Source organism: Rhamphochromis longiceps, linkage group LG8 (assembly GCF_057381845.1).
Source record: "Rhamphochromis longiceps isolate RC_006_pf linkage group LG8, R_longiceps_female_GT1.1, whole genome shotgun sequence".
Classification (NCBI taxonomy): domain Eukaryota; kingdom Metazoa; phylum Chordata; class Actinopteri; order Cichliformes; family Cichlidae; genus Rhamphochromis; species Rhamphochromis longiceps.
This window is the reverse complement of record NC_140564.1, coordinates 15,235,106-15,252,671: the sequence shown is the minus strand read 5'-3', so window position 1 is coordinate 15,252,671 and position 17,566 is coordinate 15,235,106. Positions and strand designations below refer to the sequence as shown.

The 17,566-nt window shown below is 42.4% G+C and overlaps 1 protein-coding gene across 1 annotated transcript in view; it reads left to right on the top strand.

Moving 5' to 3' along the window:
- The window catches only part of trrap (transformation/transcription domain-associated protein), an 84,469-nt gene extending 67,295 nt beyond the window's left edge, over positions 1-17,174 (top strand). Inside the window, exons 64-72 of the mRNA XM_085415942.1 lie at positions 1,436-1,526; positions 1,787-1,992; positions 2,634-2,895; positions 8,120-8,345; positions 8,635-8,852; positions 9,704-9,888; positions 11,387-11,590; positions 13,692-13,886; positions 16,058-17,174. Coding sequence (XP_085272068.1) covers positions 1,436-1,526; positions 1,787-1,992; positions 2,634-2,895; positions 8,120-8,345; positions 8,635-8,852; positions 9,704-9,888; positions 11,387-11,590; positions 13,692-13,886; positions 16,058-16,342 — 1,872 coding nt within the window. The 3' untranslated portion in view covers positions 16,343-17,174. The remainder of the gene's footprint in view (positions 1-1,435; positions 1,527-1,786; positions 1,993-2,633; positions 2,896-8,119; positions 8,346-8,634; positions 8,853-9,703; positions 9,889-11,386; positions 11,591-13,691; positions 13,887-16,057) is intronic.
- The last annotated feature ends 392 nt before the right edge of the window (positions 17,175-17,566 follow it).

Genomic DNA, 17,566 nt, shown 5'->3' with positions numbered 1-17,566 from the left:
GGAAAGGCTGAACTCTTTACCCCTGCAGTAAGGGCACCTGGTGGCTTTGTTATTGTGTTTTGCTGGCATGGTTTGGGTCTTGTTGTCAAAGTAAATCAATACAGAGCTGTTCTGAGTGATCGCCTTTATCCTAAGATGAAATATTCCTATGCTGGTGGGAGTACGGTCACCCATCCATAGGGTATGAGGGGTCACTGAATGCTTTCTTACACCCTATTTAACACCTTTGGTGTGTTTTTTTTCTTTTGTTTGTTTGTTTGTTTTTTTAAACTTCTTAGACAGTATTCCCTACCACTATTATTAAAACACCAAATGAGGGAAATGTCTTCTTAAGAAAATCAGTGTGACCAACTTTAAAAGCTAACTGAAGCTCAGTCACATTGGTACATCGTAAGCTTTCACAAACACTGACTTGTCTCCCCCCCCCCCCCCCCCCCCCCCCCCCCCCAATAATTTGTCATCTGTCATGCGTATTCTCTCTCCAATGTATCCTGATAACATGGTGGATGTTCATATTAAAGATGGGCAGTGTCAAATTATGATGCCAGCACCTAGAATATGGTCATCTCAGTTATGTTAGATGACCAAACGATAGTCCCACTGACCTGCTGTTAAAAGCTTCTGTTTACAGGGGGCAGCCACTTAAAATAAAGTTGTCTTAAAGGGGGAGGGGCAAGGGGACTAAAACAGCTTGTTTGGGACAGAAGATGAACTGCAGGACTGCCCCAAGGCCCAGTAGAAGATTATAATGGGTTATTTTGAATTATGAATAATGTAAAGCTACTTTAAACAGCCAATCATGTAGTTTCATTATAAATGGAAGAATATAAGAAAACTATAACATCAAGAAGAATTTATTCCACATATCAATAGTTTGAGTTCACTGATTGTTTGTTTTTTAAAAACACAATACTTTGATGGTAGAATGGATGACTTAGTGGCTTAGTACAGATACATAAAAGACGACCATTAAATTCACCTGGTGTATTACTTATCAAAGGATTTGCACCCCAGTAACTTAAAGGTAAATTTGCTGTGCGTTTAAAACTCATAGCCTCTTATGTCCCAACTTTGACCATTAACTCTTCTAGTGGTGTCAGTGACTTTTCTTGGAAGTCTTGAAGGCAGTTTCATCATCAGTCACATTGAGTTTTGTAGCTCAGCCATGACATGTTTTTAACTCCCCTAACTCCACTGACTCAAAGCTTCAAACACCCCCTCTGTAAGAGTACAGGTCTTTGGCAGTATCTGTATGATCTCTCTCTTTCACTCTCTCACCCTGACACATATAGGCATACAGTATCTCTCTGTCCCTCTCTCACTGTCTCTCTTTCTATCGCTTCCCTCTTTACCTCTATCCACACCCCTCTCTCTCCTTTGCAGTCCTTAGGGGGAGTCTTTGAAATGTAATCTGTGACCCTCTTTTATCTGCTAGGTGGGACGAGTGTACCCCCAGGCTGTCTACTTCCCCATCCGCACCCTTTACCTGACTCTCAAGATCGAGCAGAGGGAACGCTACAAAAGCGGTAAGTAAACAGTGCCTGTAGTGTGTTGCCTGATTTAGCACACTTTGAACAATAAAAGGTGGGTTTTGTTTGTTTGTTTGTCTGGTTTGTTGTTGTTGTTGTTTTTTTGTTTTTTAACAAGTCCTTATCTATTAATAATTTATCAGGACAGTGTTGAATTGGCCTCATCTTGTGTTTTCCCCACTTTTTTTGATTTTCTGCATTCTTCTAATCCATCATTTCTCCGTTGCTTTCTCCTCTTTTCCACTCTTTTCTCCCAGATTCATCTGGACAGCAGCAGCCCAGTTCAATTGGGGCCCAGCCTCACTCAGGGGCCTCAGACCCAGGGCCAATCAGGGCCACTGCCCCGATGTGGCGTTGCAGCCGTATAATGCACATGCAGCGGGAGCTACACCCCACACTGCTTTCCTCCCTGGAGGGCATCGTAGACCAGATGGTGTGGTTCAGAGAGAACTGGCATGAAGAGGTGAGGGAAAAATAGTAATAAAAGGTGCAGAACAGATTTTGCTGCAGCAGAAGATCAGAAGGCGAGAAAATATTACAGCTGCCATTGAGAATTTTCATGTATGACAGTTTGAACATCTTCTGTATATAAGGGTCATGTGAAACTCTAAAGCTAAGCATGTATGCATCACATAATGAGGTGCTTCTGTCCAAACTGAACTTGATGCACTTTTAAATAGTTTTAGCCTTGCTAAGCAGCTTCCACACACAGCAGCTATTCTGTTCTGTAGGGGAAGTCTGGCAGACGGTGATGCAGTAAGAGGGGAGAAGACAAGTGATGGATGGGTGCTGTGAGCGTGTAGGATGGGGCGAGGGATTTAGGGTTGGAAGTTTGATGCTATGAGTGTGTATCTGTGTGATTACCTGTGATGATCAGGGGCACTGGGCAGCAGCTGCAGGCTCTATGCATCATTCCACTGGGCAAGCAGGGGAAACATAGTCATTGCCTTCCTTCTTTCCCTCAATTTGGTCACATTGCTGCATCTTTTTTTTCCTGAGGAAATGACTTATGTCTAAGTCTGTAAGAAGGACAGGATGTCTCTAATAATTCCCATATCATTACAGCATTTCTTTATTCTCTTTTCTTCCTTCTTCTCTCTACAGGTTTTAAGGCAGCTTCAGCAGGGCCTGGCAAAATGTTACTCAGTGGCCTTTGAAAAGAGTGGTGCAGTGTCTGATGCCAAGATCACACCCCACACACTCAACTTTGTCAAGAAGCTCGTTAGCACCTTTGGAGTCGGCTTGGAGAACGTTTCCAATGTTTCCAACATGTTCTCCAGCGCTGCCTCTGAGTCACTGGCCCGCCGGGCCCAAGCCACAGCCCAGGATCCTGTTTTCCAAAAGATGAAGGGACAGTTCACAACAGGTTGGTTGGCTTTTATAAATACTGTCAAATAGAGCTATACAAAAAGGCAAAACACTGAAGAAGTTTTTGTTTGAGGTTGTTTCTCCATGTTTACATTCAGTTTCAGTTTTCAAGCTTCGTCAGAGCCATTGAGTGAATATGAAAAGACGTAAAATGTGTGTGTGTGTGTGGGGGGGGGGGGCTGTTTTGTGAGAGTATGACAAGGTGTGACAAGTGGCCACGTAGTGAAACCAACAACACCTCCTAGCTCTCCTCACTGAAGCCCCTCACCAGACACCAGCCGCCCTTCAGCAAACAAAAGCAGCACTTGTGCGACTGTACGTCTATACTCATTTAAATGATAAGTCAGGTGTATGGCTGGCTTTTGTAACAGTATATTGAACCGGTCACATTATATCTACACAGACACTCGTGCAGCTCATATCTGTGCTAGAGCAGGCTGCCGCTGTCGCTCGGAGCAGCTGGAGCACTGGCTCTCTACAATGTAATTAAAGTTTCCAACTAGATGATTGGATTTTAGGGAGGGATTGGGGCTGGTGACTGGTCAGAGAGGTGTTTGCATGTGTGTCTGTCTGTGCCTTTATTACACTGCATGTACACACGCCCACGTCGGGTTTGATTATACACAAGGCAGCAGCATTTCTATTCTAAGCTTGTGCAGCATTGCGGTGATGATATCAACAACTCGTCAAAGTTTGATGACGTAAAGCAGAAGACTTGTTTTCCTCCTGCTCTTTTGGAAGCTGCAAAACATTTCAAGTTCTCTCTGGTTTCATTGGGGGTTTTCAAAACTCTGTAAAACCCTCTATCAACTTATTGAAATACCCTGTAATGAACAACTTTATTTCTTTCGAGGGTTTTATATGAGGGTGAAGCCGGTTTTCAGTTCAGGTTTTACAGACCACAAAAAGTTGAGTAAAATTTCTTTCCATAAAATTGTGTTGGTTAAACGAGGCATTTTACTGAAATGTAAATGTTTCATAAGTAGTCAGGTGCTTTGTTGTTGAAACTTGTACTGGCTGTGTTGTTGTTGAGCATTGTTTACCAGGTGTCTGCTGTGCCAAAACTAAATCTAGCTCATACAGTATTGGCACAAGTAGGTGAATTAAAAAGTCTGCTTTCTCTTCTGCTGCTGTAGCATAATGATAAAACATTTTTCCTGATATATAGTGGTTGGCATTTTTGTTCTTGTTATAGAAAACTTACAGAGGAATAGATTTGGTTGTGAATTACTAACATAAATAACTACTGTCAGTGTGGATTCACTAAAGTCCTCTGATACAGCAGCAATGAAAAGAATTTACTGAATTTGTCCAGTTGCATCTTTTTTTTTTGTTTTTATCTTTTGTTTTTTTTGTCTGTATTTTGTTTTACTTGATGGCAGACCTCCAGTTACAGGCACATTAATGTCAAATAGAATGCCATAATTGAGATGGCCCATTAACAGCTGAATTCTAGACAGCATGTAGTTTATTTCTTATAATTCCCTATTTTTTTTTTATATACTGGAGCCTTGGAAAATTCGTTCTACTTTCCTGATGTTTTCTCTGAAGTGCTTAGACATGGACACTAATGGCTTGAATGAGACTCTGCAACAAGAGGAAGTCTCTGATCTTTTCCCAGTTATGGATTAACACATTTAAAAAGACGAATTCCTGTCATGCACTGTGTATGCTTATAAGGCAGTAAATGAAACCTGTGGTCAGTTTTTGGCCTGCGTGTTCAGATTCATGTGAAAGCTGTGGAATGCAGCGAGGCAGGTGCTGTTTTATTTTAGCCAAGACCCCCTCTGAGACATTACCTCAAAACAATCATTCTCCTGTTTTTTTGGAAGCCACGTGTCTGTTTTCCCGTGTTACATAAGGGAGTTGAACCACAGTTCAAACATGGACCATCTGCAAGACCCCTCCAGGTTTCAGTGTTCACATAAACCTTTGTGTTTTCTTCTGCTTTCTTTCTGAATTGCATCCACAGTAAACTCGCGCCTCCTTTTATTTGTTGCATTTCCAAACAACTCCTCCTGCCTGCTCTTTAGTCTCATCTGCTATTCCCGTTTAACTAGTACTGAGCCTGGCCAGTGCGGCTAATGTGTTTGGCCCTGAGACCGAGGACAAGGAGAGCGAGTGCATGAAAAGCAGCTGGGGGAAAATGTCTTCTTACTAAAACAGAATAAGAAGTAGTAATGCAGGCTAACCAGACCTGATGAACATAGAAAATGACCGAGATTAATACGCATGATGGAAGAAGAGAGAGGAGAAAACTAATGTGAAGTCGGTGAGAAACCATGAAGACAGGTGTGGTGGCTTTGGCGGGTAAAAGCTCGGGAGCTGTGTACAGACTGATTGAATGAACAACACAAACAAGACAGAGCTCAGACTCAGAATGAGCACTTTGATGATGAATCTTACCAGATGTTACGGCGCCAGCTGTGCTCACGCAGCTAGGCGTCACCAGGGCTTCTGCCTCGCAGGGTGCCTGCCGACCGTCACTAGACAGCTGTCCCCACGGCTACGCGGGAGCAGGGCCGACAGAGACCGAAACCACACAAGCCCTCCAGAGTGGAACAAACAGGGTTTACGGAACTGCAGAGCAGCCAAGCTCCCATTCCCTGCACCACGTTAGTGGCTCACTCGCTTTCACAGGGTTTGTGGGCCGGAAAATATGGGTTTATGTGTGCACATATAACATTTGGCAGCAGGGAGGCATTCAAATCCAATTACGAAGAATGCTATTTGCATGAGTTACTGTTTTAGCAGTGGATCTTTTCCAGAGACCTTTGTTAGAAAAGGTTTTTTGTTTTGTTTTTTAATATATTTAAAACAAAAACACACACATTTCCTGGATTTTGAATTTTTTTGCCTCTTGGTTAGACTTAAAGAGTTAAATCTAAGTGTTATGATTAAATTGAACAGTTTGGCTTAGCACCTGTGTAACTTTATATAGTCTTTAGTGAGAAGTCTTAAGTGTAAACATACTGCATGTTGGTGACCTCTGAAACCTTTAAAACTTTAGCTCACCAGTCTGCCATAAGAAAGCAGAATTTACTCGCTACAGAAAAGTCAACCAGGCACAAGCCAGGGCCAGGACAGTACATGAAGAAATGATGGTTCTGTATAGAAAGGTGGCCCACCTCCAGCTCCACAATCTATAACCTGGCTTCAGCAGTGTAGACCATCTGGCACAGCCAGGTAAGGCAGAATAGCAGCACTGACTTCTACACACAGGTCAGAGAACAGCCTGGCTACTTTCCACACTGCACTCTTTTTCTCAGCATCCTATTCCCCACCAAGCAGGGGTCAAATATAAGTTCAGGGGGACTGAAAATAATTCCCTTATCCACTCACTTTCAGTATTGCACCCGGTACAGAGCAAACGTTATTTCTCAGCAACAGACTCTACTTACATTGTCGGCACACATCTGAGGAGCAGGATTTAAATACAAAAGGAGGGAATATGTCCACTCTTAAAATTGGCGTAATCACAGTTTGTACAACTTGTATCTTGTTTGCCTTTTAATGACGGCCTGCAAATGACACTAAATATTTCCGATTTGGATCTTAGTCAAAATGAGTAATGCGTCGATTTTTTATCGATAGTCTCTGTTCGTATAGTCTCTGTTCACACATTGAGTCCTAAACATAATGCAGATGACTACCACATTGAAGCAGTTAAATTTTATAATGAAAGGTGAGATGTTAATCTCTGATTCTATCAGGAAAAGTATTAGATGGCTCATGTATGATAACATGTTAAACGCTAAGCTTTTTCATTCATTTTTTTAAATGAATTGTGACGGTTCTCCAGTTTTAAACAGAGGGAATGTTTTATATTTGATGAAGATGGAGTGAAATTACTGTATTTCCTCATGGCTTTGAAACAGTGGCGCATGCCTCACCTTTTCTATTTGTAAGCATTATACACTTTTATGGTGCTGAATTGTTGTCGGTCTGCAATTTTCACAGGACTGTTTCAATTTTACCTCTCAAGGCAGGTGAATTGCAGGCGGACAGATAGCGAAATAGGGCCACTCCGAAAAGAACATTGGCTGTTTTAAAGGGCTTATTTAAAGTATTAGGAGGTCTCACTCTGGGAGAGATTGAACGGGTTTGAAATGGCAAGGCCTTGCAGTTTCATGGATTCATTATAACAGGCGGCACAACAGGGTGTACTGAAATAGGAGAGGTAGTCGAGTGCACATCTGTGTGTGTGTATGTGTGTGTTCGTGTTTCAGAATTGTCCTAGGGGCTTTACTCTAAAATGGAAAACCTGTTTGGCTCACTTCCCCTCCTTCCGTTGTTATTGCTGCAGCTCATCTCAATATGTTATGTGCAATATGAGTTGTGACTTGAAACAGGAATTTAATACTTCAAGACTCTCATTTTTATGGCACTAATTTAATCAGCTCCTGGCCTCCGACAGGGAGTTTTAAGTCAATAGAGCAAACAGTTCTCCTTGTGCTGCCATGAATAACTTATCTGTGACGTTCCCTTAAGCAAGGCACTGCTGGAGTGGAGTGGGCAACAGTGCAACATAATATTTAAAAAGGCCGTTTCCCAGATGTAAATGTGTGTTACCGCTGCCTTGCCGTAGGCCATAAGAGTAAAACAAGGTGTTTTTAGTTACTGGATTAGAACAACACCCAGATCTTACTGCAATTAATCTTAATATGTGGTTTCAAAGAGACCTTGCAAACACTGAAATGTCATTTGATGTATAAGCTTTGAAATATATTTTCTTTTTTTATTCTTAGTTATGTTTTACGTTGCTTTGAGTAGGAACGTCCTCAGAGCGCAGATTGGTCTCTAGTTTCTAGCTTTAGCGAACTTTTAAAAATGATTTTACATTTTTTGTATATAGGTGGTTAAAGGTCACACACACGGAAACTGCTCAGTTTTACAGTCTTGTCCTGCTGGTGATGTAAAGCGGGTCCACTGGAACACTTAAGGGATTAATGTCTTGCCGAAGGGGGAATTTGAGGGTAGTTCATTTAGGAGGAACAACTGTAACATACTCCTTTTTCCCCCATGCACACATGCAGATTATATCGGACCACTTTCAGAGGTTGCATGTGGTTTTATACAGTTATACAGTTAACATCAAATTGTCAAAGGACCTGTTGTTTAAAAGCTGCTTTCACTACAAGTCAAGGTTTTTTTCTGTTGTTTTGTTTGTTTTTGTTTTTTTATGAATGGGTATAGGAAATAACTATTCTCCATCCTTACAGACTTTGACTTCAGTGTGCCAGGCTCCATGAAGCTTCACAATCTCATCTCCAAGCTAAAGAAGTGGATCAAGATTTTGGAGGCGAAAACCAAACAGCTGCCCAAGTTCTTCCTCATTGAGGAGAAGTGTCGCTTCCTCAGCAATTTCTCTGCACAGACAGCTGAAGTTGAGATTCCGGGCGAATTCCTAATGCCCAAACCCACACACTACTACATCAAGATTGCAAGGTACATCATTATTCTACACGGGTGCAGCCGGGCTAATAAGCACATGTGGAATTTGCTGTAGTCATGGTTGGTACTTAGTAAATTATTTAAGTGGCTAACGATTGTCAGATTGACCTGTTTTTACTGGAGCTTCCCCCCCGGGGATTTTATCCTGATCTTAAAGCCTTTCATTTTAAATTCTGGCTTCCACATGTACTCCAGTGCCATTCTTGTATCGCAGTTGTTCCTACCCTTCCTCTCTCCCACACTGTTTAATGCTCTGATTCTGTTCCTCTGAAACGCTGTACAGATTCATGCCCAGAGTGGAAATTGTTCAGAAACACAATACCGCGGCACGCCGTCTCTACATCCGCGGCCACAATGGAAAGATCTACCCCTACCTGGTGATGAATGATGCCTGCTTGACTGAGTCACGTCGAGAGGAAAGAGTCCTGCAGCTTCTCCGGCTCCTAAACCCTTGTCTTGAGAAGAGAAAGGAGACCACCAAGAGGCACCTCTTCTTTACTGGTATGACTAAAATGAGGCATGGGCGCATTTTAGGAATAGAAAGGGGATGATTTTGTTTAGAGATTTGCTGATTGTGAAATTGTGGCTCGATACTGATGTTTAAAATAGTATTTTGGCTGGTAACTAATCCCAATAATTTTTCCTGTTAGTTGTCTTTGTTTTCCTGGCACTAAGGAGGAAAATAACATCTTCAATATTAAAATAAGTGGCCTTCATATAAATACTATGAAAACAGAGACATAAAAACATGTAATCTTATGTCTTGTCAGTATATCATTATCAGTCAACATGGCCAATATTGGAAAATACTGCTTTTTAACCAATTTCTTCGAGTATCTTTATGTGAGGAGATTACATAAGAGGTTTGCCTCTCTGCAGATGTTTGTTTTACACATTTATTTGCTCATTGGTGTCTTTAAGGGGAAATCTGCACACAACATTAAACAGCCCAAACCAACCCAGTTCCTTCAAACATGAATTGCTGGTATTGATTTGATTTGAGGTGTCACTGCATGTAAATGTTTGGACTGCTTCTACTGTGTGACCTGTGCACAGCCTTTTACCTTCTTTGACCCTGCTTGGTGTTGACTGAAGGCACGCCTTCAGTGTTGTTTTTCCCAAACTCCAGAGTATTTTAGCTGCAGGTTTATGGTTTCCAATGGTAACTCGGAGTTTATCTAGCAAGCGGAGACAAATATTTACAGTTTCTGCGTCACTCATGTGGCTGTGTTCCCATCACTGCCTCCCACTTATTTTTCTCTCTTGTGCTTCTTTCTATTTTACTTCCTTCCTCTGCTCTCCTTTGCCTGTTTTCCACCTTTTTTTCCTTCATCCTTCTTCCATCTCTTCAGTGCCCCGAGTGGTGGCAGTGTCGCCTCAGATGCGGCTAGTTGAGGACAATCCTTCATCTCTGTCACTGGTAGAAATCTACAAGCAGCGCTGTGCCAAGAAGGGCATCGAACATGACAACCCTATCTCCCGGTACTACGATCGCCTGGCCACTGTGCAGGCTAGAGGCACACAAGCTAGCCACCAGGTAACTGTGTTGTGGTACTGTTCTGCATTAACATGCATCCAGAGTGTCTGATTTGAAATTTCACATCACACTTGAGCTAAACTTAACTTTTAATCATCTAAGGGGAAAATTGTTTTCAGCTCTGTGGGTATTTTTAAATAATTGATATTAAATGATTAATGTAGCATAAGAAATGCACTAATTTCTTAGCCTGAAAAGAAACCCTCAAACCCCAAGTTAATTTGAAAATCTGCAATTGTTGAGATTTCAGTTTTCCCTGGATGGGGAGGATTTTCTCTAAAAAGTGATGAAATAAAGTGAAAAGAACAAATTGATTTTGCAAGCTGTTATGTCATCTAATTGCAAAAATATTAGATTGTTAGCTCTTGGGTTCAGCCTGACTCTCTCCTACACCTGCTGAGCTTAATGCACACTTAAAACGCAGGCAGATCTATAGGGGAGCATGCCTATAACGTTGAAGATAAAGGTGGGGTTAGGCTGCATGCTGACCCTTGTGTTATCTAGAGAGAACTGAATTCATGTCTGATGCACTGAGAGAGCATGGATCCCCCCTACACGCTTAGCTGAGGCTAAAGTAATCAATAGAGCTGTCTTCAAGGAAAGCAATTTTAATCAACCTATTATAGGGGTTCAAATGGGGAACTGAAGAGGGCAGCTAATATTACGTGAAGGTCTCACAATGGAGCCGGTTGTTTCTGTGAGTAATTTAAGGCATGCAGCATTCATGAAATGCCGTATCACAAAATGCTAGCCTATGGTCTTCCCTCAAAACCACTGTGACTTTATGAAATAGCTGCCAAATACACATTGAGAAGGCTTTACAGTTTTAAGCCAAGACCTGAAGCAATGATAAAGTAATCACCACAGACCGACTGCAACAGTATGGTTTGTGATCCTGATTGAGCTGTGCACAAGTTGAGCCACTCACTGGCCATCCCCTCTCAGCTAAGGGAGGAAAAATGATGACAGGTTAGCCGAGCAAGCTAGCCTCCGTTTGGGTTGTTAGCTGCAGCCATGATTAGTGAAGTGTTGCTTCTTCACTTTGGGAAATCTTTTGCTCTTCAGGATGCAAGCATTGCCACTTAACACTAGCACTAACAGTATTAGTACTGTGAGCTCGTGTAGAACTGAAATGTTGGAAACAAAGTGCTAGTGTCCCAGTGGTGCGCTCAAAACCTTTGAAAGTTGAGTTTAGTGCCCAATTGCCAACAGAGTTCTTGAGATTTGAGAAGTGGTTTTCGAATGACATCCCACACTATGTCACTCTGTTAAATGAGGGAGGGGGTTCCTAACATGGGCAGCCTCTCCTAACATGGCCATCGCTGAGCTTGCTGATGGGGTCACATAGGAGACGTTCCCATAGTCAGATAACGCTATTAAAGAGAACCCACTAAAACCTCTGGTGCAATTCATAATGATGGCAAAAGACAATTGATGTATCAAATAAAGAAGACCCTGCCCAACTAACCTCCAATCCTTGTTCATGGTATACTTCCAGGTCCTGAGGGACATTCTCAAAGAGGTGCAGGGCAACATGGTTCCCCGCAGCATGCTGAAGGAGTGGGCTCTCCACACATTCCCCAACGCCACTGATTACTGGACGTTCCGAAAGATGTTCACCATCCAGCTGGCCCTCATTGGTCTGGCAGAGTTCATGCTCCACCTCAACAGACTCAACCCTGAGATGCTGCAGATAGCACAGGTGGGAAATGCACGCAAACACACACACAAACAGCAATGTGTTGGACTTCCTATGAAGGAGAAAGTGAAATCAGTTTGACAGGGGCAAATTCAATAGATATACACACTCTTAGATGCATTAATAGATCTCCATTACCCTCTCCATATCAGACTGTATGAATTACCATTCTCCCCCATGACATTCACGCTAGGCCTATCAGTCAGCCAGCCGCTGTCAATGCAAAGGATGTTTTGACAGAGCGTTATATTCAGTCCCACTGCTCAGCTATCAAAGACGTTTCAATTTGAAGAGGCCATGTTTGTGTGCGCTTCCACACATCTGTCTGCTGCTCAGGGTCTGCAGGCGGCTTTCTCAAAGTCATTATTAAAGATGATTGTGTCAGTCGGCCACCCCTCCCCTCTGATCCTAATCGGCCTTTGCTGACAGGCGTTCCTCCGGGCAGCTAAGCACTAGTATTAAGCCCCCTTTCTGCCTGTTCCACTCCACAGATCCCATTAGACACAGGCGGATTTTAGTGCGAAGAGTGTATGCACATATAAACACACACAAACTGAGAGTGTATGTGCAAGGACGGGACATCACAACCCGCGGCAGTGCCTCATCTTGACTAAATAAAGACCGTATTTTACTTAAGGTTGACTCATATAGAGCTCAATTAGGAATCAGCACCAAGCATACTGCTAAACAATGTTTATAGGTCCTTAATTCAGTTATAAGCCCAAATTTAACTACACATCAACAACAAGTACAAACACCACAGGCAGTGTGGCATCTTCACTGACACTGAATATAAATTGGAGGGCGTGGTGCTTAATAAATTCGCTATTTGTCAGTCAGATCACTTGTATCATCACCCTGGAACAGCTCCACCAGTCACAATGACACATGACATCAACAGCTCAATAAACGAACAGGGGCTTCTCAAGGAAATTATATTATTTTCTGGATGGTGCAGAGCAGCACAGTGGGCGTGTGCCATTATTGAGCTCATACAGTGACGATAGAAATGGACGTCAATGGCAGCATTTTTACGACAGAACAACGTAAAAATGAGCCAGTCTTAATGACATTTGAGCCATTATTTCATCATTATAGTTTGCAGGCAAAGGTTGTATCCAGATATCAACAATAACCCTCCTCCTTTTCTTAACATGCATCTTCATTTTGCACCAGAATATCACAAATCATCCAATATGATACTTTACACCATTGTGGGAAAAAAGGGTCAGTAAAAGCATCCCATCATGCCTTGAGAATTAGTTGAATTTCCTTATAGTGTTAAGTGTCTTCACTCTTTGGCATTTGTTGTGGAATTTGTCCACTGAGGTTTCTCACCGTCAAGCCCGCAGCCTCGAGTCACTTCACGTTGCACAGTAATGTTGCATCATTCCTTTCACACCGGCCTCTAAATGAAGCCATCGCTGACCACTAGTCTGGTGCTTTAGCATTCTGAGCGCTGCCTTCACAGCCAACAGTCTGCAGGCTTATCTGTGCCTTCTGGGAGTTGCTGGTGTCTCAGCCCACTGCCTCTAGGCCCTCTGCTGGGGCTTGGAGGAGCAAATGAAATGTAGGTGAGGGGGGGGTGTTAAGGAGAAAGAGGGAGGGAGGGAAGAGGCCAGACAGAGGAGGAGGAGAGCAAGCACGAGCTGGAATGAAATGCTCTGCTATAAAGCTGTCAGAGCTACTCACTTTTTCATATAAGGGAGCTTATCTTTCCTGGAATGGTCGCTTGTGTAGCGGCCTTCTCGCACATAAATGCAGGCTTAAAAGATGAAACTTGGCCGTATATATTTAAGTCAGCAGAGAGCAAAGGGGGAGGGGAACAGGGGGCAGTGGAGGTGAGTTAAGGATTATAGATGCTGTGCTGCGGATAGTTTGACATGTTACTGTTTCTGGGACATGAAGATCAATAATTGCAGCCATTTTGTTGGCATGAGCTTGTTTTGTAGCTCTCCCAGCTTTACTGAAGACGAGGAGTTTTTTCTTGGTGCTAATGTGGTTAAAGGAATGTGGACTACACTGCAGAAAATTATATTTCCTGATTATTTTCTGTTTTTTGCCATTGTATAAAAGTTATGTTTATTTCCTCCTCTGATTTCAGGACACAGGAAAGCTCAACGTTTCTTACTTCCGCTTCGACATCAATGACGCCACAGGTGACCTGGATGCTAATCGCCCCGTTCCATTCCGCTTGACGCCAAACATCTCTGAGTTCCTGACCACCATCGGCGTCTCTGGCCCACTCACCGCCTCGATGATCGCTGTGGCTCGGTGCTTTGCACAGCCAAACTTTAAGGTGCCACGTCTGCTTCCTTTTTTTCTTTTTAAATACATTACATAGTGTATCAGAACGGCTTTTTAAAGTAATGGGTAATAGACATAGAAGCTTGCAGTGAACTTGAAATTAAATGGCTGAATATGAAGTTTACAAAACTCTAGTGCTCATTGTTTCCCCCTCCAGGCGCACGGCATGCATCCATACGATAATCATACTTTTGCAAGCATGTCTGGAGTCACTGCAGCCGCTGCTGCTGTTACACTGCCTGCCAACGACATGAAGCTCATGAATCCGCTCTTTCTAACAGTCTGTGTTTTGATTGTTACAGGTGAACAGCCATAAAATCACAGCACTTTGAAATCCTGTACTTTAACAAGTAATACATGGATTGATTACAGCCTCTGATTGGAGGTTTAACTTTAGTGGACGAGTGGGAGGGACACTTTTGAATCTCTTTCACTTTTCATGATGCATAATCCAAACCAGGTTGTTTTTTTTCCATGGAGCTGGAAGTGACCCTACTTGGACAAACAAATAAAATGCTAAATTATGAGCTGAAAACGGTTCAGTACAGTTGCTTTTTGGATGGTCTGTACCTCAGAGCTTGGAATAATATTTGTGAGATCCAGTTCAGTGATTCAGCACAGGTGAGGTCTATCACATTGCTTCTGGCTACAACCTCGGCCTGTTTATTAGTGCCGCCATGCCCCTAATTTTATGCCTTAAACAGTTCTTATGAGGGTGAAAAATGATCTCCAGAGGCTAACATGTTAACTTCATCCCTGAAGGTGTTTGTTTTAAAATGCAAGCCTGAGGAGATTTACTCACTTCTGCAGCAAACCTCAAGTGGTCATTTGAGGAACTGCACTTTTTGTCGCTTCAATGTTGGCCTTAGTTTGTTAATAAGACAACACAGAAGATGGCACAGAGGATTGGCTTCTACTGACCGTCGCACAAAAGATCACAGCTTAACTGTAAACCTCTCTCATTGTGTTAGTTTTAGGCTCGTGAAAATTAAGGAGCACATCACTGTTAAAACATTCAGTAACACGAGCTTGTCAAAAATGTTGAGTTTACGTTTAAATCTCAGATATATTTGAAGAATTACATTTGTTTAATTTATATAACTTATTCACATGAGTCTTGGAAGCTTTTAGAAGAAGTGGGGTCAGTCGGCTGCCATTGCTGTTGCTCGCGGTGACTCGAGCGTTGCGGTTTGTTGTCAAATTTAAGCTCCTGCGGCGCTCTCCAGATATTGCCTGGCACTTAAACTTGGTGAACTTCCTCTGGGTTTAGGTCTGAGGCTTAACTAAAAACAAAGCAGTGAAAAACAGTAGCAGCCGTTGGGTTGTGTAATATATGTAAAGCAGGGCAGTAATGACAGGCCTGCAGTGTCTGTGTATGGGTCAAGCTCATACTTAAAGTCTGACTGATGTTCCAGACACAGAAGCACTTAAGATGCAAATAAACAGAACACTTGACCATGTGAACTAGTTGGGACTGAATGCCAGAGACCAGTGCTGCTTGTGGCCAGAGCAGAGAGGTATTACCACAGAGCACAGGAAAACACAAACACTTAACAATCATCCACTCAGATATAGTGAAGCCTTAAACTATTTAAACAGTCTAGTGCCGTCTGAAACCGAATAAACACTTTAGGTGAGGGCAGGGAACGGCGCGTACGTAGTCAGGCGATGATTGCCAGGTCTTGGTTTTGATGGTTATGCGTTTCAGATCTGTGTCACCGTAATGAGCTGTTAACATCTCAGAGATTTCCCTGCAGATGACTGCCATGCCCTAAATTGGAGTTAACAGCTTTGTTTTATATGTATGTTTGAAATTAGCAGGGACTTTAAATAAACTGAGGTTTTTGTCACGTTTCACTGCTCTCATTTCCACGGCAGACTGTTTGAACACACTGCCCAGGAGACTGGCATATAATCATATATTTGAGAGCTTCATATAAACTCTATGACTGTAGTTTGCAGTATAAAAACTTCAGTTTTTACATCATTTGTTGCATTGCAGTATAAAAAGGGAAAGTCTGTTTGCATCCTGATGTGGTCAATCCTTAGTAATCAAATGTTTTATCATCAGGATGTTGATGTTTTAAATTCTAGACCTCGTATATTTCTTAAAAAATGAATCTGTTTCCTGAAAGTGACCTCCTGATTTCCTTTCTCTCATAGGTGGATGGAATCTTGAAGGCCGTCCTTCGTGATGAGATCATCGCGTGGCACAAAAAGACCCAGGAGGACACGTCCATTCCCCTGTCCCCAGCCGGGCAGCCAGAGAACATGGACTCCCAGCAGTTGGTCTCGCTGGTCCAGAAGGCCGTCACGGCAATCATGACTCGCCTCCATAACCTGGCTCAGTTCGAGGGAGGCGAGAGTAAGGTCAACACTCTGGTGGCTGCAGCAAACAGCCTCGACAATCTGTGTCGCATGGATCCAGCCTGGCACCCCTGGCTCTGAGAAATCGGAGGCGAGAGAGGAGAAAAGGCACAGCGGAGTTCACGGGATGAAGGGGAAACACTTTTTTTTTTTTTTTTAGTTTGATTAAAACAGACAAGGGTCGTTACATCTATGTTGCTCTTTGGAAAGTGAATTCACATTGAGACAAAAGCCCTGGTTGTCAGAGCTTGCCTGTGTTCTCAACAGTTACTATTTTATTTTTATTTTAAAAGAAGAAAAAACACACAAGCCTCCTTCATTGTATATTTATTTTTGTATCAGAATGACAGGGATCCTGCGTAATGTCAGCGGCCCTTCTCTTTACTGTGACAAAGTGGTATTACAAGGATTTGTTTAGGTACCCACTCTTTTACTCTTGTGGAAGTTTCTAATTAAAACACTTTGTTTGTTGTTTGCGATGTGTTTTACACGCATCAAGATCTTGGAACGTTTCCACTTTGATTTGTTTTCTTCTCAGATGGTCATGTGTCCTCCCAAACCTGTAGCTTCTTTGCTATACCTTCTAAATGAGGAGTATTGTTGCCCTGTGAATAACAGATGTTGCTCTTTGACTTTTATTTCATCCACTGCTTGAACTGTATTAAGATGTCAGAGGATTCCTGTGTAAAAAGCTTCTGTTCTCCACTTTTTTTTTTTTTTGGGATTCAGCTGGCGTTGTAGTAAGCTATATGACCACTGTAATGCAAATATGTAATTCCCAAGCTGCCTGTGAATGCTATTCGCACCCCCGACCCCACCCCTTTATTTTTGTTTTTATTTTTTTAGAGGTACTGTACCGTTTCCAACAGAAGAATTCTCTCTTGCCTTGTAAATAAGCATTTTATTGTAATAAAATGCTCATTTTTTTAATAGAGAAGCTGTGTTGGCTCCTTTTGCTTGTAATCTCCTGCAGTTTTCTTTACACTGTAAAGAAACTAATGAATCTCAAAAATGAGTTTTAACTGTGTTCACAATTACCATAAAGCAGAACTAACAATTAGTCTTCTCCCCATTTTTTTAAACGAGTTGTAAAACAGCAATAAGAGCCAGTAATGTGCCTCTGTGCCTCACATCTATTGCATCACTGTCACAGCCATAATCACCCTGAAGGACGCACTCTTGGATATTATTGCTGTAATAACTCTTGCTGTGAAATGACTCCAGACGAACCGTTCTCTGATGTTTAAAGTCTATTGCCGTCATCCTCGCCGTTCACAGTTAGCAGACTTTTATGGGGAGGCATTT